Source organism: Leptonotus elevatus, chromosome 9 (genome assembly GCF_054856555.1).
Source record: "Leptonotus elevatus isolate MCC_2025b chromosome 9, RoL_Lele_1.0, whole genome shotgun sequence".
In the NCBI taxonomy this organism is placed as follows: domain Eukaryota; kingdom Metazoa; phylum Chordata; class Actinopteri; order Syngnathiformes; family Syngnathidae; genus Leptonotus; species Leptonotus elevatus.
Window position 1 is genome coordinate 19,304,776 of NC_141247.1, and position 25,142 is coordinate 19,329,917.

The following is a 25,142-nucleotide window of genomic DNA, read 5'->3' on the forward strand; positions in this document are numbered from 1 at the left end:
CAGCTTCCATAAAGGGAGTTAATTGCCGCAAAGAAAATTGCTATGGTGTCAAACCTAAAGGGGTAGATGGACGACACTAATGAATTTATTGTTCCACTGGCTGGCGATGTTTTCAATTTAGAAAGCCATTACATAAAATATTATCAGTGCAGCAAGTTAATGGATTCTTTCACCTGAAAGGTCTTCCGCCATTAACTTTCAACGTGGAGACAGAGCAACCAAGTATTGTCGGCTTCTAAGACAAAACGCTGGCAGCGGAATGTGATGGTGTCGTCAAACATGTTTCCGGTGTCATGGGAAACGGCCTCACCCGTCACCCAGTGTGCTAGAACAAAATAAAGTAATACAAATGTGAATGCTTTGAAGAACAAACGACATTATATGTTTAACATATAAAGTAAATGTATATAGTATATAAATTAGGGGTGTCAGGCGATAATTTTTTAAAATCGTAATTAATCACATGATTTCTATAGTTAACTTACGATTAATCGCAAAAAAAAGTTTGAACGTTTTTATTTGATTAAATAACATGGCTTTTGTCATCATTTATTAGTGGACAATGTGGGACTATATTATATGAAAAGCTACTAACTAAAATGCCTTCTGAACGAAATATTATTTAAATATATATAAAATGGTACCATGTGATGCCCAGGGGGAGGGGCTAAGAAAATGAAGAGAGCCCTTGTTGAAAGGTTCAGTTAGTAGGTGTTGAGGAGGAAGGTATGCCGATGACCTGCTCACATTTTTTTTCCACCAAAGGGCCAGGTGGCAAATCATTCCCTTTCTTCAGTCCCGAGATCAATGGCAGCGGCCAGAGGCCTTGGCCCATCGATCACCTCCACTACTCACCTGTTGCCTTACCTTAATAATGAAGTTGCAATCAATATAAAGCTACTCCTTCTTTTATTAATCAAAGGCTGTTATCACTTCTAAGGTTTATGGATAAGAAGATAATCTATTTGAGAAGAGACTGAGGATAGCAACGCGGCAAAACCATCGGCCGACTGATTAAAACGAGTTGTCGAACCCGCACACTTTGGAACGCCCATGGCGCAGAGAGGTAAATCAAATTCCCAAACAAATGCATCAAAGCATGAACATCAGGATACGCCAGTTTTTATGCACAATAATGAGCCCTGCGTATTAAGCTCCAATGCTCATTCCCTTCTTTATTGTGGTTCTTTGAGTTTGTATTTAAAAAAAGAAACGAAAATGTTCAAATAGTAACCATAGAATGTACAAATCAAAAGAAGAAAGGCAGAAAAATACCATAAAATGTCTTTGGAATTGCAAAAAGAAGTAAGAAAATTCTTCTTCTTTTTTAAGCAGAAAAAAACATTAAAAAAGTATAAACTATCAAATGTCCAAAAACAAAAGTCACAAAAATTACTAGGGGTGGGAATCTTTGAATGTCTCACGATTCGATTCAATCCCGATTCCGGTTTTTGGATCTGCGATTCGATTCAGAATCGATTTTCGATTCAGAGCGATTTTTGTATCAGACCACATGGAACCACACTGCCCCTCAGTGGCCAAACCGGGTACAACATAAACAGCGCTCCAAATAAAGGAACACACAGACAAAGGCAAGGCAGTATAAAATAATTTACATAAAATCGATTTTGGGACATTTAAAATCGATTCTGAATCGTACTAAATGACAATCGCGATTCTTATGAGAAGCAACAATTTTTTGGCACACCCCTAAAAAAAATACCATATTATGTACACAAAATAGCCAAATAAGTCTGAAAATTGATTGTTAACTCATTCACTGCCATTCACTGCCATTGACGACTATAGACAACAAAAATTCATTTGAACTATTTATATTAATTTAACATGTTTTTACTATTGAAGTCATGCGATTAATTACAATTAAATATGTTAATTGCCTGACGCAATAAAAAAAAAAAAGATGATTAAAAATTAGGGGCGTCATGGGATTGAAATTTTTCATTGTAATTAATCACATTACTTCACTAGTTAACTCACGATTAATCGCAAATTTTATATCTGTTCTAAATGTACAATTAAAAAAATTCTAGGTTTTCATATTCTTAACAAAGGTGGATTTTTTTTTAACTAATAAAAATAGTTAAAATACACTTTTGACGTCTATAGCCGTCAATGGCAGTGAATGAGTTAAAAAGGCAGAAACAAAAACTTTAAAAAGTAACTATAAAATGTAAAAAAACAAACAAACAAGAAATCCCCCAAATTACCGTAAAATGTCAAAATAGCAAAAATATCAGAAAATTGACAGCAAAAGGGCAGAAACAAATGCCAAAAATGTCTAAAAAAGGACAGGCAGAAAATCGCTACATAATATGTTCATGCCAAAAATGACTGAATTGACAGAAAAGTCTAAAGATGTACGAAAAACTAAATCTGAAAAATCACACAAATCCAAAAACGTGAGATGAAAGGTAAAAGAAAATGAATCTCAAAGTATTGGATGCTGCATATTTTTTGTTATGGCGCAGCTCTAATTAGCTCTTGGGCTTTCAGTACAGTCGACTAACACTAACACACTGTTTCCTTCCTCATAATGTTCAAAGGTTTTGCGGCTCCACACAGTTGTTTATTTGGCCTAAAATGGATTTTTTAACAGGAAAGGTTGCCGACCCCTGTCCAATAATTATGTACTGTATCAATAAAATACTGATATGTCTTTTTTTTCTTGCCTGTGTCCTGTTAAAGAATAAACCCCTGTAGTGGTGATTTAGCTGGAACTAATCAATGAAACACCATCAAAGCTCAAACCCATGAACGGGCAGCGAAGGCAGTCGTAAGGGCCGCCGGGCACCTGGATAGGATACACGGGCTCATCTCTTGACACTCAAACTACGAGACGAAGTGCGCTCCTCGTGGTTATCTGCACAAACACGCCGGGGCACTCGCGTCCTGTTTCCTCCCGCCGTGTCAAAGGTCACACAAACAGAATGACAGTGGGGATGGCTTGGCAGGATGTCGCTGACTGACTCTGAGAAGTTGACCTACACCACCGGGGTGATCTTTTATTACCGATGCGGTGGTTTGTGCAGATTACTAGCGGGTCATATGGACTTATGTAGTGAGGCAATTAATTATTCATACGCGGACGCGATGGACTCGACCAGGCTAGGGTGTAAATGGTCTCTAAGCAACAATTCTGCTGGAAGGCTGCAGCTCTGTGAGCGTAAATGAGGATAAGCGCGATAGAAAATGACACAAAGTAAGTAAAGTACGGAAGTGTATTGCATTCATTTGAAAAAAAAGTCCTGTTTTTGTGACACATTTTTTTGGAGGAGCTTTGTTTTTTGGAGTATTTTTTTCTGTTTTATTGAATATTTTTTTCCCAGTTTTTTTTAGTAAATATTTTCGTGTTTTTCTGAATATTTTCCCTCCTGTTTTTTGGAGTAATTTTACCCTGTTTTATAAAATAATTATTTTCCTGTTTTTCTAAATAATTTTTTTCAGTTTTTCTGAATATCCTCCCCCCCCCGTTTTTTTTTATGAGTAATTTCCTCATGTTTTATAAAATAATAATTTTCCTGATTTTCTAAATGTTTTTTTTTCTGTTTTTCTGAATATTTTTTCCCCTGTTTTTCTGAGTAATTTCCCCCTGTTTTATAAAATAATAATTTTTCTGTTTTTTAAAATATTATTTTTCTGTTTTTCTGAATATTTCCTCCCCCGGTTTTTCTGAGTAATTTTTTTTTCTGAGTAATTTTTTTTTCTGAGTAGTTTTATAAAATAATTATTTTCCTGTTTTGCTAAATATTTTTTTTCTGTTTTTCTGAATATTTTTTTTAAAGGGGTTTTCCCCTCAAAGATTAGAGAACAAACCACAATATACATTCATTCCTTTATTGAGAGCCAGTAAGTAAACATGACCATCTTATTGCATATAAAATAATAAATAATATAATAAAATAATAAAAATAAAATAATTTCCCCCCTTTTTTACCTGTTTTTCTAAATCCCTCTTTTTCTGAGTAACTTTTCCTCTTGTTTTTCTGAATAATTTTTTCAGCCTGTTTTTCTGAATCATTTTTGACAGAAAAAAAACATTCAGTAAAACAGAAAAAAAAAATCTGAAAAACATGTTCAATTAAAATACTCAAAAAACAAAGCTCCTCAAAACAATTAGTCAGAAAAATAGGAGTTTTACTTTATTTTATTTATTTTTACCATGGATGAAGAATAGAAATGCAAACTAAGTAAACATGGAAAAGTGTGACTTCTTCCCACTTTTGAACATGGAAAATCCAAGTTAAGTGCGCTTTGTCGAAATGTGCTTGCTTTGTAGTTATTTTTTATTTTATTGAGAGAATGCTGAAGCATTCCCACATGTTATTTCTAACCTTTATTCAATACGATTATTATAGCATTTTATTCTCCTCACTTTTTTTTACAGTGCAAAAACTCCACATCACAAACAAGAGAGAAACCTTTGCAGAGAATGCCCTTTGGCTTTTGAGTCCAACCTCTTGCCTGAAAAATCGAACCTCCGACATTTTTGGGCGTCCCTCAATGTAATATTTAGCTTAATATAGCTAAGAATGCCCTTAGCTTCATTTTTTTTCTTCTTATTTCAGGGTAGATCTTTAAGGGTAAGAAAGCCGCCATTGCAGTCCTGGATAAATGGCACGGTAGTAGAACCAACAGTCATGCATAACGGTCAGCGCAAAAGTACGCCTCAGGGTATCACATCGAAATGTCAACCGCTCTAGTTGTCTGTCGCCTGGTACTCAACTTTCCCTTCATCCAGAGGGAAATCACAACAATATCCGTTGCCTAAAAGGCTACCCGTATTATTATGATGCAAGGCCCGGCAATGTGATGTTTGGGGCCAGCTCGTAAAAGGATGTTCTGGGGGACATTGATTAACTCATTCACTGCCATTGACGGCTATAGACGTCAAAAATTCGTTTGCACTATTTCTATTAGTTGTAATTTTTTTTCCCACTTTTGTTAATAAGAGTATGAAAACCTAGAATTTGTTGTTGTTGTATTAGAACAGATATAACATTTGTGATTAATCGTGAGTTAACTAGTGAAGTCATGCGATTAATTACGATAAAAAATTTAAACGCTTGATGCCTCTAATTTTTAAATAATATTTTCTTTAAAAATAAAAAAATATAAATTTAAATTATTATTTTTTATTTAAAAAAGAAAAGAAAACATTATTATAAATTAGGGGCGTCAGGGGATTACATTTTTTAATCATAATTAATCGCATGACTTCACAAGTTACCTCACGATTAATCACAAACTTTATATCTGTTCTAAATCTACAATATTTTTTTTCTAGGTTTTCATACTCTTGTTAACAAAAGTGGAAAAAAAATGTGAAACTAATAGAAATAGTTCAAATGATTTTTTGACGTCTATAGCCGTCAATGGCAATGAATGAGTTAATAATGCCAAAGCTGGATGGACAATTCTGCTGCTGGATCTCATTAGATTGTGTTGTGACTGTATTTGTATCTCTTAAAGACCCTGGACAATTAATTCCGAGATTTGTTTCAAAATACATGATTGCTGTTCGAAACCGCTGTGACTTAAAGTATTTAGTACTCTAGGATGAACAGCTGTCCGCTTTAAACTGCACAGTTGCAGTTTGAGCCTTGTGTCACAAGTCCCGGCGGATTTCACTAGCCACAGTGTTTTGTCCCACCATTAACAAAGGTCCCATCCCGGCATCCTGTTTTGTTTTTGCTAACGTCCAGTCAGAAAGCCAATTGTTTTGGGCCATGTGCATGCCAATCACACAGTTGTCATAGTGATTCCTGTGAGAAACCAATTAAAAATGAATTTAAAGGGATACTTGACTCATTGAGCCATTTTTAGCAGTAAGAAGAGATTATTTTGTCTATAATTAATGTGATAACTTCAATATTTTTCATTAACAATTAATACCTAAAATTGCACCCATTCACACAAACACGGTCTCCCAGGTAGGGAAGCGAACCCACGCCCACTGCAGCGTAGGCAAGTGACGGTACCACTCCGCCACCCGGAGCCCTTAAAAACTAAATTTGTTATTTGGTATCAACTGAAGATGACATAACCCGTGCTGAGGAAACAGCTAATGACCAATCCCAGAAAACAGGTGAGACACGGTTGGTCGTTACCTATTTCCTTAGCACAGGTGATGTCATCATCAGTTGACAGCAAGTAGAAAAATGTATGAAAAATAATGAAGTTATCAAATTAATTCTGGACAAAATATAAATTTTTGACTGCTGAAAATGGCTCAATGACAATGAGTCAAGTATCCCTTGTTGTCCGTTGCATGTTTTTGTCATACCATAACTAGAATTACTTCCTGCTTCCGAGTCTAAGAATCATGGGAAATGTAGCCCTACGAGGCTAATGCTGCGTTCGCCATTCAGACCCAACCCAAATTGAGCTTTTCTGGCGACATAGTTAACATTTTACAATGTGGAACCAGTGCTGCCATCTTCCAATAGCTTCTGGAACCGAGCAGGTTGGATAATGGTGAGTGCACACATTTATTTAAAGCTGTTGAAGTGTCAACCAATAGGTTATAGCATTTAGCATTAGCTAAAGTATTAACACAACCAGATTGACTCGAGAATAAATTGTTTTTCACCATTTCAAGTTTTCCAGATTTTTGCAAAAATGATGCCCAGTAACAACTGGCATGAGTTTCCCCTTCTCAACAATAAGACAACTCGAGCACTTTCATTTACATCAGCTAGCTAGCTAGTAGACTAGCATTCTGCACCCTGAAAATACATCTTTCCTATGAAAGGTCAAATTTGACTCTATTTAGCCTGGTACCAAATAGACTCAGTTTTATAATATTTACACTTGGAAGAGAGTAAAATAAAGAATCTGGACGTAGTTGTATAACCAAGTAAAGTTTTGGATTGATGTACCTTTAGAGCAGATGGCCTAGTAAAACCCCAAACGTACTCATTTGCATTGCTATAGTTCCAATGTGTGGATATGAGCGCAGACAAAAACCTGACTCAGCATTCTCCAAAGGAGGACAAACGTTGCTTTGTTTTCGCCATTAACTCATTTACTGCCGTTGACGCCTATAAATGTCAAAAATTCATTTAAACTATTTCTATATTTGTAAATCCCCCCCCCCCCCCACTTTTGTTAACAAGGGTATGAAAACATAGACATTTTTTTAACAATCTTTATTTTTAAGAAAAAAAAGAAAAGATTGTTAAAAATTAGGGCCGGTAGGCGATTACAATTTTTAATTGTAATTACATTTTCCAAAAAAGCAAAAAATTACCATAAAATGTTTTGGGATTTGCTCAAAATTTAGAATATATATATATATTTATATATATATATATATATATATATATATATCAAAGCAGAAAATAAAGTGTTTAAAAACTATAATATGTCCAAAAAGAAAAACAAAAAGGAAAAAAAGGCATAAAATTACCGCAAAATGTACATAAAATTGCCCAAAAAGTTAGAAACATTTTTTTTTTTAAAGGGCTGGAAAGAAAATGTTCAAAAAGCCAAAAATAGCAACAAAAAAAAAGCCAATTTTGCTGGCTTTTTTTTTGCTATTTTTGGCTAATAATCAGGCTTATACTGGGATTCTGTTCGGAAGCGTGACTGAGTCTGGAGTCACGCAGCTACATTATTAGGACCGAGGATTTCAAATCGTGTGGAAAAAAAAGAAGCTCGTCAATTTTCTTACGGTGCGGGGAATTGAACATCGATCATACCTGGGTTTCAGTCAGAGGCAGAAATTCTTAACAAATGACACACCTGGGCACAGTGTGTGTTGAGTGTGTATCAGTTATAAGCATCCCTTGTTATATGACATCATCCATGTGTTTACACAATCACATTTAACGGACTCACTTCCCTTCAGGGGACGCAAAGTAATGACACAGCAGGGAGTAACCAGTTTGTACTTTTCTTCTATATTGTGCTAAACTCAACTAATTTACATTCTAGAGCAGAGGTCTGCAACCTGCGGCTCGGGAGCCACATGTGACTCTTTTGTCCCTCAAAATGTACACAAACATTATTTTTTAAAAGGGCAGGAAAGAAAATGTTCAAAAAGCCAAAAATAGCACAAAAAGCCAGAAAAATGTAAATAAATAAATAAAATAAAAATAATATCCATAAAATGTCCCAAAAAGGAAGAATGTGTCCATGAAATTGCCCAAAATGTCAGAAACTTGACAGAAAGCTGGAAAAGTCTAAAAATGTGTAAAAAAAACAAAGTCTGAAAAATTACACTTACACAGGCACGAAAATAATAATAATCTTTAATACGTTTTTTATTGTACGTTTTCACATTATCCCAACAAGCAGGTCTTTATTATCTCATTCACTGCCATTGACGGCTATAGACGTCAAAAATTCATTTGAACTATTTCCATTAGTTTCAATTTTTTTTCCACTTTTGTTAACAAGAGTATGAAAAAATGTATTGTACATTTAGAATAGATATAAAATGTGTGATTAATCGTGAGTTAACTAGTAAGGTCATGTGAATAATTACAATTAAAAATTTTAATCGCCTGATTTCCCTAATTTAAAAAAAATGAAGAAAAAATTATTAAAAATTAGGGGCATCAGGCAATTACATTTTTTAATTGTAATTAATTGCATGGCTTTAATAGTTAACTCACGATTAATCACAAATTGTATATCTGTTCTAAAAGTACAATAATTGTTTTCCTGGGTTTTCATACTCTACAAAACAAAAGTGGAAATATGTTAAACCAATAGAAATAGTTCAAATGAATTTTTGACGTCTATAGCCGTCAATGGCAGTGAATGAGTTAATCACTCTTGTCTTGTGATATACCTCTTTGGCTGGTTTACGTCGGCACACGTCAATTCTGCTGTATCGCTCTCCCCGATCATGGTGCTTAAAGTCCAATATTCCGTAGCCTGAGGCGCAAGGCCTGTCCAATTAGATTACACCACTCAGATAACCCACTGTCAACCACACGCCACACAAGCTTGTGAAATACAGAATTCTGTAGCCAAATGTTTCCCTCAGGAACAGAAATATGTGACTATTTGACTGACCTGCGTGGCGCTCTATTGCTACATATTAATGCAGATGTTTTCCACGCATACAAGCAATCTGGGCTAACATAATTGCTCACATATCAATGATAGGTTCTGTTTAAATGCTACCATAATAATAAATAATAAATCACCGTTCGGTTGACCAGTTACGCCGAATTTGAAACACTTAATTGTGCATGACTTACCCGCAGCTAAGTATGTGGTGCCATTGCACAATGCAATTCAAATATTTGTGACCCAAAGGCGCCTGTTGTACTCTGAAATTATGATTTTTCAGTACAACAGGCGGCTGTGAAAACAGACACGTTTGAACAGAGAGGGGAAAATGATGTTGTGAGGGTGGTGTGACATGTTGAACACACCATACACACATTGGGCCATTTTGTCCTTTTTTTTTTTTTTTGCGTGCCTGGACTTGTGCACTTTTCATCTCCGCGGTTTCGCCCACGCGGCCACTGTGTATAAGCTGAGAATGAAATACCAAAGATGTGTGATTTACCAACATCTGAGGCTAGCTTCAAATCAAAGCAAGCCGATCTTTTTTGAGCCCTGATTAGAGCTGCACTGGAACAGAAAATATGCAGCATTTAATACATAGAGATTTTTTTTTTTTAATCTTTTGTCCTTGATTGAGTTTGTGTAACTTTTCAGATTTCGTTTTTCATAAATTTTTTAGTTTTTTCTTTTTCCCTTTCTGTTACATTTCTGACATTTTTGGCAATTTTACAAACGTCATTTTCTGCCTCTTCTTTTTTTGGGGACATTGTATGGCTATTTTTTTTATTTTTTTTATTTTTACATTTATTTCCGCCCTTTTTGCTATCAATTTGGTGACATTTTTGTGGACATGTAATGGTCTTTTTGGGGGGATTTCTTCTTATGTTTTTGGACATTTTACATCTACTTTTTGAACGTTTTATTTTCAGCCTTTTTAAAAATTAATTTCCTGACTTTTTGGGGGGGGGGGGGGGCAATTCCATAGACATTTTATGGAAATGTTCTTTTTTTCTGGGACATTTGATGGTTACTTTTTGAACATTTTCTTTCCTGCCTTCAGACTTTTTGGGGGCAATTTTATGTACATTTTATGGTAATTATGTGCTTTTTCTCTTTCTTTTGGGACATTTTATGGTCTTTTTTTACATAAAAAAAAACATATTCATCTACCTTTCGTCAAATTTGGACTCTGACATTTTTCGAACATTTTTATTTTAATCTAAACCATTAATTTAAAGAATATTTTATCTAAAAATTTAAAATAAATATGTAAAAAAATTAATAAAAGTTCTACTAAATACAGCGACCCACAGGCGAGGGACTAAATGCACGTGGCTCCCGAGCCGCAGGTTGCAGACCTCTGCTCTAGAATGTAAATGAGTTGAGTTTAGCACAATATAGAAGAAAAGTACAAACTGGTTACTCCCTGCTGTGTCATTACTTTGCGTCCCCTGAAGGGAAGTGAGTCCGTTAAATGTGATTGTGTAAACACATGGATGATGTCATATAACAAGGGATGCTTATAACTGATGCACACTCAACACACACTGTGCCCAGGTGTGTCATTTGTTGAGAATGTCTGACTGAAACCCACGTATGATCGATGTTCAATTCCCCTCACCGTAAGAAAATTGACGAGCTTCTTTTTTTTCTCCACGATTTGAAATCCTCGGTCCTAATGATATAGCTGCGTGACCGAACAGAATCCCAGTATAAGCCTGATTATCTTTCTCAATTTTATTACGTTGTTATCTTCAGTGATAGCGAGTAATCCACAGGCACAAAGAAACTAATATCAGGAGTGTGTGGACTAACAGGCAGTGGTGAGGTCATCGTGTTTGTTTTTTCCTCCGGATCCCTCACGGCAAGCCACCTCTGTGACCTTAAAGCACAATGTTGAGATTGAATGGTTGTAATTAAAATGTTCCCCGGCTCTCGAACCCCCCTCACACCCCCCCACCTCCCGGCTCCGTAGCTTCACAGCAAGATAAACACACTAAATCACATTGATAGTTTAACAAAACGTTATGCTGGGAGTTACCAAATCTCATCCCAAATATAAAACCAATAATGTCATAAAGTTGAGAAAACACTCAAGTGTCCAATAGAATATTGCATTGCGCACATCAGCATTTAGACAAGCCATCCGTGCAAATAAAAACCCCGATAACAAACAACAGCGGCGGTCGCGCGGGGCTCCGAGGTGGTCCCTGCTGTGTCATTTCCATAAGTTTCTAATGCAGCACGCTCCTAAGAGACAACTTAAAGAGTCAAGGACGCGTCCTTGAGGTGCCAACACTCCATCCGACTCATCTCCAGGCCAGGAAACACATTAGGGATCCACAGCGAGGGGCAAAGGAAGGATGTAGCTCACGCTTGCGAGTGGTTTACTATGAGGTGCATGCCAGTGTGCAGCATGCCAGCGCTTTTATATATAGAACATTCTTCTTTTGCTTAGATTGTGGCAGCAAACATCGCTCATCTGACAACTGCCGCACCTCTGCCAAGAGACTTTAGTGAGGGAAAACTTTTTTGCTTTATTACCTCCACCGAGCTCAACACAACCTGGTACTAATAATAATAATAATATGCTTTTCATGTGCCAAAAGGATGAGTATTTCATCTTTTTGGAAACCGACACCAAAGTGTAATTTTGCAAGAGCCTCGACATTGATGTCTTTACGCAGGCAACAAACTGCTCCTCAGAAATTGTCGGGTTGGGCAAACACAAAAATACAGTATTCTCTTTTAATAAGTTGTATTGTACGTTTACATTATCCCAACAAGCAGGTCTTTATTATCTCATTCACTGCCATTGACGGCTATAGACGTCAAAAATTCATTTGAACCATTTCCATTAGTTTCACATTTTTTCCACTTTTCTCAACAAGAGTATGAAAACCTAGACTTTTTTATTGTACATTTAGAACAGATATAACATTTGTGATTAATCGTGAGTTAACTAGTGAAGTCATGTGAATAATTACAATTAAAAAAATGTATCGCCTGATGCCCCTAATTTAAAAAAGAAAGAAAAGATTATAAAAAATTAGGGCCATCAGGCAATTAAAATTTGTAATTGCAATTAATTGCATGACTTCAATGAATTAATGAATAATTAAAAAATAAATAAATAATAAATTCAGTCAAAATGTTGAAGTAGTGGAAAAGTTTCAAAAATTACCTAAAAATATCCCCAAATTACCATAAATGTCCAAAAAAGGAAAATAAAATGCAGAAAAGGTGTTCAAAAAGTAACCATAAAATGTCCAAAAACAAGCAAAAAAGGGCAGAAAATTACCATAAAATGTTTTGGGATTTGCGAAAAAGTTAGAATATATGTATATATATAAATATATAAAAGCAGAAAATAAAGTGTTTAAAAAGTAACTATAATATGTCCCAAAAGAAAAAGAAAAAAAAGGCATAAAATTACCGCAAAACGTACACAAAATTGCCCAAAAAGTTAGAAGCATTATTTTTTAAAAGGGCAGGAAAGAAAATGTTCAAAAAGCCAAAAATAGCACAAAAAAAGCCAGAAAAATGTAAATAAATAAATAAAATAAAAATAATATCCATAACATTTCCCAAAAAAGGAAGAATGTGTCCATGAAATTGCCTAAAATGTCAGAAACTTGACAGAAAGCTGGAAAAGTCTAAAAATGAGTAAAAAAATAAATAAACTAAGTCTGAAAAATTACACTTACACACGCACTAAAAAAAATTAAAAACAGAAGACAAAAGGTAGAAAAAATCAATCTCTACGTATCGGATGTTGCATATTTTTCTGTTAGTTCTTGGCCATCTGTACATTAGAATGCTAACACTAATAACACACTGTTTCCTTCATCACAATGTGCAAATGTTTTGCGGCTCCAGACAGATTTTTTGCTATTCATTTGGCCTAAAGTGTCTCTTTTGCCAGGAAAGGTTGCTGACGCCCGTTCTAGAGACTGTGTGAACGAGATATATTGTGTTGGTCTGAGCAAGAAAAAGTCTTAAATTACTTTCTCTTGTCTGGAATTCATATTGTATAGAACAATATGTACAGTCCAAAAGTTAGTGTGCTTTCAAAAAAAAGAAAAGAATAGCAGACGCTTTAACCTGCACAGATAAAGCTTTGTGGATATTGGAGAGATTTATTACCTTGTGGATAAATAATAGCTGACCTTACAATATGGGTGCAGAATGCGATTCATCTTGCATTTATTTGCATCTTCTAAATGCCTGCGGTAACTCTGTTCAAATGTCTGTTGACATTAGGAATGCTGGGCAATTAGAAATTCCCCCAAAATACTTCTGGCACAAGCGCAAGGACATACGGTATAGTTACCTCAGCCAAGGACGGGATGTTTTCTCTGCATTCATTTTTTTTGTCAGAAAGTATACGGTTATACAAAAACAACTTTTTGTAAGGAGGACATCAATAATAATGACAAGGTTTGGCGCACATTTTATTGGCATTCCCCCACACTGAATGGCAGAAACATGCATGAAAGTGTTAGAAATGTTAACGTTTCTGTTTTGAACTATGTACACTGGTTAACAGCTTTGTACACTTGTGTGATAATAGTAAGGTTTCCATCCATCCATCTATTTTTTTTTAATTAAAAAAAAAGTGTGAAAAATAACCTGAATGGAAAAAAGGCCAAACATAAAAAAAATATATATTCTGTGGATTTTTCAGCTTATCGGTAAAAGCAAAATGTGAATCTTGGTTATGAGAACAGGATTTGCAAATAAATGATGACAGATCTGGATACCATTCCGCATATTTTGATTGGATATTATGTCATACGACATACAACAAAAAATTTTGGGGGGGGACGAAGAAATTGAAATATTTCTGGAATTAGTAAAAAAAAACAAAAAAACAAGGCAGCCTAAGGTCTTGTTGCAGTCTCCTCTCAGTATTCACAAAATAACATCAAAGAGAAACTGGCATTGTTTTGCCATTTTCATTAAATTTTCTTATCTTAAACTTCATTAATTATAAATATTACAAAGGGGAACTTAACCCAAAGATGTCAAAACTTCCTGTTATTACATCATCATCTTTGCTACTCTAGATCAGTTCGAGTCCAAATTTGTTGCAGATCTGGGAAATGAGTCTCGACCACAACAGTCCCTTTGTTGAAAAAGACACGAGTACCGGACTGGATCCATTTTGCGAATATTTGGACTGAATTCTGTAGCACATCTGGCCCATGTCTGATCCAGTTATATTTTGCTATCTGAAGACCGAGATATGAAGCAATCTGGATTTGATTTTTGCGGATCTCTTTCACATCGACAAGTTGATGTACAACGCGTTTACGCTACACTTCCTCTGATGGTTTTCATCTCACGCATGGCGTACACACGATGGAACGATTAAAACGCTCTCAACAATCTCCCAGCCGAAATCCAATAGCCCGCTGTATTAGCTAGCAAGACGCTGCTCGCGCTTCGACGTCTTGTCAATAACGTTCATCTTGTCTATACAATCTTTTTTTTTTTTTTTTTCCTTAAGAAGACAATGACGTTTGTATTTACCTTTTTACCGCCTTCGTCAGAAGCTGTCAGCTGATTGCTATGACACGTCTTTTTTTCTTTTTTTTTTGGCAGCTGATGTTGCTGGACGTAGCTGGCTACATCCACGGAGGACAAAGCCGTGCGCGTCACATGACCGCCCTGTCACACCGGCTACATACAGCTAGTTAAAGGTAAATGCAAACCTTATTGTTTTAAAAAGCAAATAAACTTAATTACTTGAAGCGCTATTGTATTGAATTGAATTGTTTGCACTTCAATGTATTAAAAATAAGTTGTACAACCACATATTTTGATTGGGACATTATTTTTTTATTTGTTTCATCTTATTTATTTCTTTTTTTCATTTTATTGTGTGCTTTATTTAAAAATACTTTTATGAGCAAATTGAAAAAAATATCTAATTATCATTCATTTCATTCAATTTTAAGGACATTTGCTGTAGTTGGGATATCTGTGATTGTTTTTTGGGAAATTTTATGTATCATAATTACTGATTGTATCAAACATCCCTAGTTTTTATTAGGCACATACAATGCATGCTTCCTATTACACATAATCATCATTTAATTCATCGTCTAATCTATGGAAAACACATGCAGGTAATTTGTTATCAGTAGCTAATTTAAATTTGTTGTTAGTCATTTCACAACATAAGCACATCTATGGAAATATTTTTGCATTGCTGTATCAAGGTTTCAAATATTGCCTGCACAGTAAAATATTGTTTGCACTTTTATTTGCAGAACACGTCGGTCTGTACTTTTAAATTTTAAGTATTAGAGTTGTGTACTTCCACTTTGAGTGAAATGACCTTTACTTATACTTAAGAGTGAGCGTGAGTATACTTTTGAATGTCACTGTCTTTAAGCCATTAGGATGACATTAAACTTTATTATTGTACACGCACGCTCCAATGATTGCTCCAGTCACGAGCAAAGGAAAAGGGAACTCATTCACTTCCTATGCATCCTTTCCACAAAGTACCCCCCCCCCCCCCCCCTACACACACGCACACACACACACTCACAAACGCATGCAGCATTTGGGATCTGCCCTGTGGCCAGAACACATGCACGCAGGCAGCGCACGCGTCGCCTGGCCGAGTCTCACCTGAGCCAACTCCGCCGTGGACTCATAACAACATCAACCCCACACGGAGGAGTTCCCCCTTCCCCCCCCACCCCACCCCACTCCTTCTCCTTTAATTAATTATTTCCACGGACGCAAATTAGTGGAAGCGTCGGCCAACCTGTTGCTCTTGGACAGAGGAGTTATTGGAGATGAAGACACATTTGAAGTTTTTCTGTCGCACGTGGATTGGAGTTGCTTGTGCAGCAGGTGAGGAGACTTCAAAAACTCATTTTAGCGCGCGCTAAAAGTTGGACGTGAGGGGCGCAAAGTTTCAAAGTGTCTATTTTCTTTTGGGATAATTATTAACATAGATAGATAGATTAAAAAAGAAGAAGTTTTTTTTTGTTTTTTTTTACAGTTTAAGTCAAATGTTCTATTAGAGAACAAAATAACTTTCATGGAAAGGGAACATTGACACGACAGTGGCCTTTTTCTTTTATGCTTTGTTTTCATATTAGTACATTTTATTTAACCTGACATGAAGGTGCAGAGGTTCTCCATGCTTTTTGCTTTTTGCTTCACCCGGCTTTTTTTTTTTTTTGTTCAGGTCCATCAAAATATGAATTTCATGTACAACAAATGACAATTTTTTATTTATTTATTTTATATATATTTGTTTTATGTTATGGACAATTTCCTAATCAGTTTCGGAACCATGTTTGGATCACTCACTGTCACTACACACTGCAATAGTGCTCTTTGATTAACAGTACAGTACAACGGTTCGCAGCACATGTGTCAAATTGAAGGTTCGTGGGCCAGATGCGGCCCTCCACGTCATTTTCTTAAGTTATTTTGTTCATATATACTTATCCATTAAAACATTTATACTAATCAATTAAATGCAAGGGTAATGGCCCAACAATGTGTGTTCCCTCACAGAACCTACTCGGTACGAGTTCTCACTACACACTTAGTCCGTTAACAAACACAGTGCAGCTCAGCTTCTGGCTGTCCAACATTATGGTTAGACAGTATACTTTTGTCACCATGTCAAACGTGTTATCTCATGAGAAACAGCATCAGCATTAATGAATGTAATGCTGTGCAAAAAAAGTGGCAACCGTGAAAAATAGCTTTTCAGATCAAGCTAAAGCAATAACAAATACCATCGGTGTTTGGATGAATGGATGGATGGATGGATGGATGGATGGATGGATGGATGGATGGATGGATGGATGGATGGATGGATAGATAGATAGATAGATAGATAGATTACAATGTAGCTAGCTAGCTTGCCATAGATAGATAGATTGCGACGTAGCTAGCTAGCTTGCCATAGATGGATAGATTGCGACGTAGCTAGCTAGCTTGCCATAGATGGATAGATAGACAGAATGAGCAATCCCGCAGTATTTTGTAGGGCACCAGGTGGAGGCATGATGTTGTCATGTGTAATGTAATGTTTTGTTAATGCTTGTCCAATTGCTTTAAGTGGGTTAACGCCACAGGACTGACGACACATCCAGTGCATGTAGGCTGTGCTGTGAATACAGTGTCAGAGTGATGTCGATTGGATTGAAGTGGGTAGGAGTAACAGAGGGTCCGATTTGTCTTACGTTGGGGGAAAGAGAGGGGATGTCACCGACTTGTTTTGTTATTTGGCTGTGAAGTGAAGCTGCAAATCAGTTTTGGAAAGCTGCGCGATGTGTGAGTACAGCTGAGCTTATTTGCAGTCTCGCTCAGAGAGACTTGATACGCACGTTGGAGTTGTTTATCACTCATTACTGCTTAACAGCTGTTAATTAATTTAAATTTTTTTATTTTTACTTTTTAGGTACAGTCACTTTCTAAAATCCCAATTCCAATATGTAGCATATTTCACAAACTGGGGAGTGAACAGTACTGCACGTGTAGACAGCTCACTGCAAATGATGACATGTCCTAAAACCTGCTTTCCACTACATTGTCACTGTCCGTATTTTGTTTGAACTTGTCAAGAGAGAGAGAGAGAAGGCCACTGACCACCATGAGGGATGCTGAATCTCAATTGTGATCTTTGCTGTGGGCGGAAGTTTGAATGTGAACAGTTTTGTTATTACCAGCAGTTAGTTTGTCCATTGGCAAGTAATATAGGGTGACCAGAGGTGGCGGTTTAACCGGGACATTCCCACTTTTGAGTCCAAGTCCAAGCACATTTCGCCAGCTCTATTGTTTTGTCCCAATGATACTTATTAAGCCATTTGTTTGGGCCATGTGTATGTCAATCACACAGTTTTCATAGCAATTCATTCAATTAACCAAATAAAAAGGAATTTCACTGTTAAAGTCCTTCCTATTTACTTTCGTGTTTGCATTCTTGTTCTCATCCGCTAGAAGGCGTGGTTTCGTCATGCCGGTACTAGAACTACTGCTTGCTTCTGTGTCTAAGAATCATGGGAAATATCAACATTTCCTCCAACAAATCCGACCTTATTGGTTATTTTGCCATGCACAAAAAAAAAAGACCAAATAGAGCGTATTCCACGACAACTCCCCCTAGAGGAACAAGACGCACAATTAATTCATTCACTCCCAGCCATTTTTCACTGAAGCTCTTCACTCTTCGCTCCTGGCTGTTTTACTCGATTTTGACTGATTTTGCAAGGCCCACAGAATATTGGAAGAATGGAAGATGAAGGTCTCTTCTTTCATCAAGAAAAACATAAATTTATATCAGTTTCCGTTTTGCAGCAATTAGCATTGGAATATAGCTAAGTTTTATCATTATTCACAAATCTGTATAGAACTGTGGGGAAATCAGCTTGTTTGCAACATGGCCCTGTTTGAGCTATTATACTCTGCTGCCACCTGCTGGCCGTTTTTGTACCATTGCTTCACTCGTTCTATGCAGTTCAGAGGCTGCATCAAAGCCCAAAGTATGCTCTAGAAAATACGACCAAATAGAGCGGATTCCGGCACAGGTCGCCCGCGTCATATGACGAACAAGACGTTGGCACGTTCTGCGCATGTTCCTTCTTGACGTCAATTCGTCGTCACTTTTGGGAATTCGTCGTCACTTCTGGGATGGGATACAGTGGGGTTGTAAATGACGTTACAAAACATGTAGTCAACAGTAAAAATATTACTGGCCTGTTTGATCAGTCAGATGGATACACGGTTCGAGTCCCAGTAACTCCCGTTATCATTCCCGTTACTATTTACATGGCCGATAGGGGTCACTAAACTACCATACATAACACTTGGTTGTAATTTGGCACATTTCCGTCTTTAAAATACAGTCCTACTGGCCTTATGCTACAGTTGTCAGTCACACCCGATGCATGGTGAGCTTTTCTGGCGGCGTATTTCCAATGTTACAATGCGGAACTGGCGCGACGTAAACAGCACAGCCAAAATTCCAATAGCTGCCGGAACCAAGCGACAAAAGGTTAGATAATGAGTGAGTGCATTGACTTATTTACAGCTGTTGAACTTCCAAACCAGTATAGCATTTAGCATTAGCTAAAGTAATAACAACCACCAGTCACCAGATAGAGTAGCAATTACATTTGCTATAACTAGTTCCTGGTGAGAATTTATTGCATATTCGATTTTTAGCCAAATTCTAGCGTCACCTTTTTTAATTCTGAAAATACACGTTTAGCTTGTCGAGAAAATTATGACGTCATCACTGTTGGAAACAACACTGCACTTCAAGGTTGACGTGCTTTTGAAACATATCCATCTTTTTTCTATAGCGCCTGTTCACAGTCTTCAGTAAGCTGACTTTACGCAAGAGGCACGATACACGTTCAACTGGTCGCTAGCCAATCGCAGGCATCGGTGATGGTCTTCGAACCCACGCTTCTCTTAACCGTCTTAACGGTTCCACGCTCTTTCTACCATACACAGTCTTGATATGAAAAGAACGGGAGATGCGTGAGGGTGACATAAGTGTTGTGTATGCATCGTTGTCATCATAGAGAGAGAGAGAGAGAGAGAGAGAGAGAGAGAGAGGAAGGGCGACCGTGGAGGTTGGCCATTTGGGGCCGACATAACGTTATCACAGAGAGACGGGCTGACACGTTTGCCAAGCTTCAAGCCTTAAACCTCAAATCACTTTTCTAATATCTGTCTTTCACGCTTCCCTGCCTTGAGTTTGAAAGACGCTGCTCCTATTAAAAGTGCTGCAGAATTCCTTGCCTCGTAAAAAAGTGCAACTTGGCTGGTATAAAAGATTAATTTGCATTGAGTCTGCAGTAAATGAAAGATTCATCTCTGCTCGGCTTCCTTGTATTTATCGAAGCGTAATTAGCCATTGAAAGACGTGCTGATTAAGGAAGCGAGGCGCGAGAAACGGAAAGATCTTTGACGGTGTCAATGTTGCTTTAAGATGTTTTAAGTACGCATATCTCCACTTGATCGGATCATAGGCGAAATGTGACTCTCAGTTCTGGCTGTTATTGCGGTGGTCCACTTTTATGGTTGACTCATTTGAGCCAACACAAACCAAGATTTTCCTTGCGCTGATCTCACGATAAACAGCCTCGGGGACTGCACGAGGGCACGTCCTCGAATATTTTTCTTCTATCAGCTGGAGAGTAAAACCCAGGAGGGAGGAATTCTGCTGGCCCACATGTGAATTTTGCCGCAGTCCAAATAAATGGAGACCAGTTCTTCATTCAGCACTAGCGGCCTCTCTGGGCATATACATGTCTGGTCAGTCGCTTTCACATCAGGTTAGAGCACCAACAGCCCAAACATGACCAAAGTTGAGAGATAAGCTCTTTTAACTGCAGGAATTTACACACAAGGCCAAGAATGTGACCTCGTTGGTGGAAGATTGTTGATGGAAACCATCTGTGGCGTTTTTTTGTTTTCATTTTTTTTGCATTTTCTGTGCATCTATATGTAAAAACGTAGTGTCATCTTTGAAATGAAGCATTTAATCCGTGACAGCTTCATTACAAAACAGGCAGGGAAAAATCGACTTTACCTGCTGCACTGGCATTTTTGTGACACCCATTTGGACAAAATAGCATACGCATCATATCATACAGTGTGTAGCTCGCTCTTATCTTCTAGATGGGTTGCTAACATCACATGAATGAATTAAAGATCAATCCCTCCACCCACATTCCTTCCGTCAATGTAGCTATTCATCAATTCTGCCATTAATCCTCTGTCCATCCTTCCTCACCCAATTAACTCCTCACAGCAATCCAGTATCTCCTTTTCCCTTCTATTAGCCTCACTTCTTCCCTCAATTCACTCATTCATTCGTGCACTGTAGCCACTTTGCTGTCTTACTTCCATCCATCCATCCCCTGCTTGTTTTCTTTGGAAAAACCAAAACATACTCAGGGTAAATGATTAATTTCCATGTTGATTTTCTGTTTTTCGACTGTTCCAACCACTTTGCACCTGACTTTGATTTTGCACTCAGCAACTACAAGAGATCCATTTCATTATAACTTATTCACACGTAATGAACCTTTCATCGAAAGTGCGCACAATTAGACACAACGCAAGTGCTTCCGCTGTGGTAAATTATCATGAAGTTGACATGGTCTGCATTGCTGACCATTTTAGACGAGTTCACAACTTCACACATTGTGTTTGAATGTCAGTTTATTTACAATATTTTACAATGTAAATGTGCCCAAGTTAGCTCAGCTTTTTATTTTTTGGTGAGTTTTTGTTGAAGACTTTTTGTAACAAAAACTGGAAAGTCATTAATGTACATTGTGAACAATAAGGGACCCAAAACAGTACCTTGAGGCACTCCAAGGCAGGGTTATTATATATATTTTTTTATTTTATTTTTTTATTTAGTTTTAATTAGTGTTTAGATTCTGTTAATTTTTATTAGTTTTAGTTTTTTTTTAATGCTTTGTTTTAGTTGGTTTCAATATTAGTTTTAGCGCAATATTTAATGAATACCATGGTAAAATGAAAAAAGTAACACATTTCTTACCTAGCGTTGCATTCCGGCTGAGTTAAATGAAAAAGCAGGCAAGCCGAGCCATTGCAGCCAAAAGTCAAGCACGCAAAATTGTCACCTAAAAGCGACGTCATCTGAAGCTGCTTTTTTTATTGGCTGCTCTTAGATGACATCACTTCTATGTGACACCCTTTCAAACGTCTTTATTCCGAGTAATATCGAAATAAATATACTTGAAATCACATTTAAAATCATCCCCAAAGACTCATATATTAAATTAATTGCCAAAAACTACAATGAAGGACATTTTCGCTATAATTATAGTGAGTTTTAGTTTGTTTTGTAAACATAAAATGTAGTTTCAATTAGTTTTAGTTTCTTTAAAAGTGTTTTCATTTTTTAAAATTCCGTTAACAAATTAAAAAAAAAATTTGGGGTGATTTTTTTTTGTTAGTTTTCGTTGCTCCGAGGTCATTTAAACGCATAATAGACCTAACATCATCTTCTCTACCTTCCAGGCTCGCGCATGACATTTGAAATTCCTGCAATTTTGTCATAAAAATGCAGTCGTCCACTCCATCAAAAGCCTTCTTCAATCAATATCGATGTCAATAATACATCTTGAAAACATTGAACGAGTGCAAGTCAAACCGAGGAACATTTTTTCTGCCGTCTTGAGCTTCCGTTGCTTGAACATTCCACACACGTTCGAACGGAAACTGTATCCCAAACACGGGGACCGTTCCGTGAACATTACAATGCTCCGAAGTGCCATGTTGCTTAGCAACAAGCATCATTAGAACACTCGGAAGCGTAAAGAGAGCCACCTTTTGCTATTATGTTCCAATTGCTTCCCAGTGATTGTGATGTGGTTGCATACGCACTCTTAACCTATCGCACCTCTTGCCTTATCAGGTGGAGATGCTTGACATTCATAAGTAAGAGGTCACTGGGAAAACTTTTCTAAATCACCAGCTTCCCTCCTTTTAGGCAATAAGCATGCTGTTAACCTCTGTCCTGGACTTGTGTGATTCAGCTGTCAGCGGCGTAGACTGTGTCTACGTGAGCACGGTCTCGAGGAATCGGATAATAAGCGCACTTGAAAGTTTAACCTTTGGGGGAGTTACTGCAGCCTGACAGTTTTAGGACCTTTGGAGACATCACAGGAGCCCTCGTCTTTGGTGCTTTGTGTGCTCAAAGGGAAATTTTCACTGCCTCATCATTGAAATGTCATCACTCACACTGGATGCCTCAGCAGGGGGACGGTGCTAAAAATGATGGCACGCAAAAAAATGAATCGCGACAGAGAGTGTTCCTGTGAGGCAGGTACAGGAAGTAAATAGGCTGGGACCGACGATTTCAACATAGGAAGCCGAGCCAGATGGCTTGCGGCCGCATCCTTGATTTGGCACCCTTCCCCCTGGCAGGATGTTGGAAAGACCAAAATGCCCCCAATAGTGGCGAGGACAGCGACGTAGTGGATGTCATCCCCCTTCGTGCGAACAATGAAATCAAAGCCGAGCTGCCAGTCAGGCCATCTCCTGGCTCCAGATGACGGAGGAAGCGGACCCTTTCTTTTAGGGGAGTCAGAGGGAGTACATTAGAGACCGAGGCCGGGTGACTGACTCCACATCCACAGAGCGGGTCTGCTCCGTGGCCTTAATGGCCTCCCGTCCTTCACCGGAGGTGCAGAGTGGGCCCAGTTTTGGCCCTTGGCCAGATTTCTCGTCACTGGCATGTACGGACCGTGGAACTGCCAATGTGAAGGAAACATTTTTGATTGGCGAGTACGTTTGAATGTAGGGCATAGCTCAGGCATGGGGCGGCATGGCTCTGTGGTAGAGTGGCGTCTCCCATCTGTGAGGTTGTGGGTTCGATCCTCACACCTGGTGAGTGGTTACCATGTCAAAGTGTCCTTGAGCAAGATGCCAGCCTGATATCGATTCATTAAACCATAAATCGATTATTTTAATGACTCTTTTTCCCATAAATTAATAATTTGGTATCTTACTCTTTTCTTGAAATTTACTATTCACATGAATTCAAAAGTATTTTCTTACATGTATGCAAGACCTGACTTATTGCACTTTAAGACAATTCAGAATCCTTTTTATATTATATTTACAATTATTGAATTAGAATTTTGAAAATGTTTTCATCTCATCCTTGCTGATGTCAATATTATAACACATGTTACTGCCATTAATCAGCTAAATCATTTAACCAGTTACTGCCTCTGCAAAATTTTATTTGGAATTTGATATTTGTGGAGTTTTTATCATGTCCCTTAATATTTAAGAAGAATTGATGGATTTAAGTGAAGTGAATCCAAATCAAATCGAACTGACCCGGCGAGTACATTGGAAACGTATTTCAATACATTCCAATGTACTCGCAAATACGTTCGAACATACTAGTATGCTAAATGCTACAAACATAGCTTATTTTCCCATAATGCAACAGTCAATACCCCGTGGCATTATGGGGAAAAATGCCGAACCTAAATCATGCACTGCAGACATAACAATAAAAAAGTTCTGAATAAATATTTTCCGTATTTGAATAATGTGGGCCAAATGCTTAAAAACACCTTTTTTCACTAGCGCGTGCGCAAGTAATACCCCGTTTGTAGCGTTTAGCCTACCAGTACGTTCGAACGTATTTGCGAGTGTGTTCGAACGTACTCACAAAATACGTTTGATCGTATACTCGCCAGTCAAAAATGTTGACTCCGCATTGGCAGTTCCATTAAGCGCGTGTCAGTCCTTGTTATTCTTGTACTGATCCGTTCAGCGTTTTTCTCTCATTCAAGTATTCGACTTCAACAGGGAATATAAGCCGAGCCTGTCAATCACAAGATGGTGTTGTACAGCAATCCGCTACAACATATATACATCCCCCCCCCAAAAAAAATCCCTTAATAACTCCCATGATGCGTCCTTTATGCTTGTTTATTTACGCAATGCGGCTCTTTTCCTCTTCCTGTCGTACGACAGCTCAGGGAGCAAACGACGGAGGCGCGAGGAAACGCGAGCGGCGCAACATCTCCTTCGCCGTCCGTGAAAAAGGGAAGTGGGAGACGAGCGACGATGATAAAGAAAACAGGAAATTTGCTGGCCGTGGAAAACATATCGCCGCTTTCCACGCATGCTTTTCATGCGCCTTCCTCCGTTCCCATGAAGAGAAGGGATTGTCTTCATGTGCACCTTTGATGACGCTCGCCTCGCGTTCGTCTGCCTGTCAAAAAGGAGCTTTACATTTTTAACTGGCTGAGAGTGCCTTGTGGCAGCTTTTTATTTGCACATGCACGTGTGATTTATCTATAGTCAGCAGGTGTGTCCCCACATTGAAGGTCGAGAGGTCAGTGATCCTTGACGGAGAGACCAAACCACGAGGAAGAAAGCTCAGCAATATAGAAGATCAATTAAAATTCGACACTTTAACGTAATGCCAAATGTCTATGTATCTGAATGCTTTTCTTACGCAATATTTGCGCTTGTGTTTTATTTATACACTCATACAATATGTTTCATTCATAGATGAAATAGGAAACTCTTTAAAA

The 25,142-nt window shown here is 37.7% G+C and overlaps 1 protein-coding gene across 4 annotated transcripts in view; it reads left to right on the plus strand.

The window, feature by feature from the left end:
• Positions 1 to 25,142, plus strand: part of flt4 (fms related receptor tyrosine kinase 4) — a 98,546-nt gene that overhangs the window by 24,706 nt on the left and 48,698 nt on the right. For 2 of the 4 annotated variants that reach the window (XM_086085761.1, XM_086085762.1), the window contains one exon: positions 14,656 to 14,753. Coding sequence is in view for 2 of the 4 variants with exons in the window: in XM_086085759.1 (XP_085941885.1) it covers positions 15,864 to 15,921 (58 nt within the window). In the remaining 2 variants the exon portion in view is untranslated. Of the gene's footprint in view, positions 1 to 14,655; positions 14,754 to 15,691; positions 15,922 to 25,142 lie in introns of those variants that run through there. The other 2 variants (XM_086085759.1, XM_086085760.1) reach the window with 1 other exon arrangement.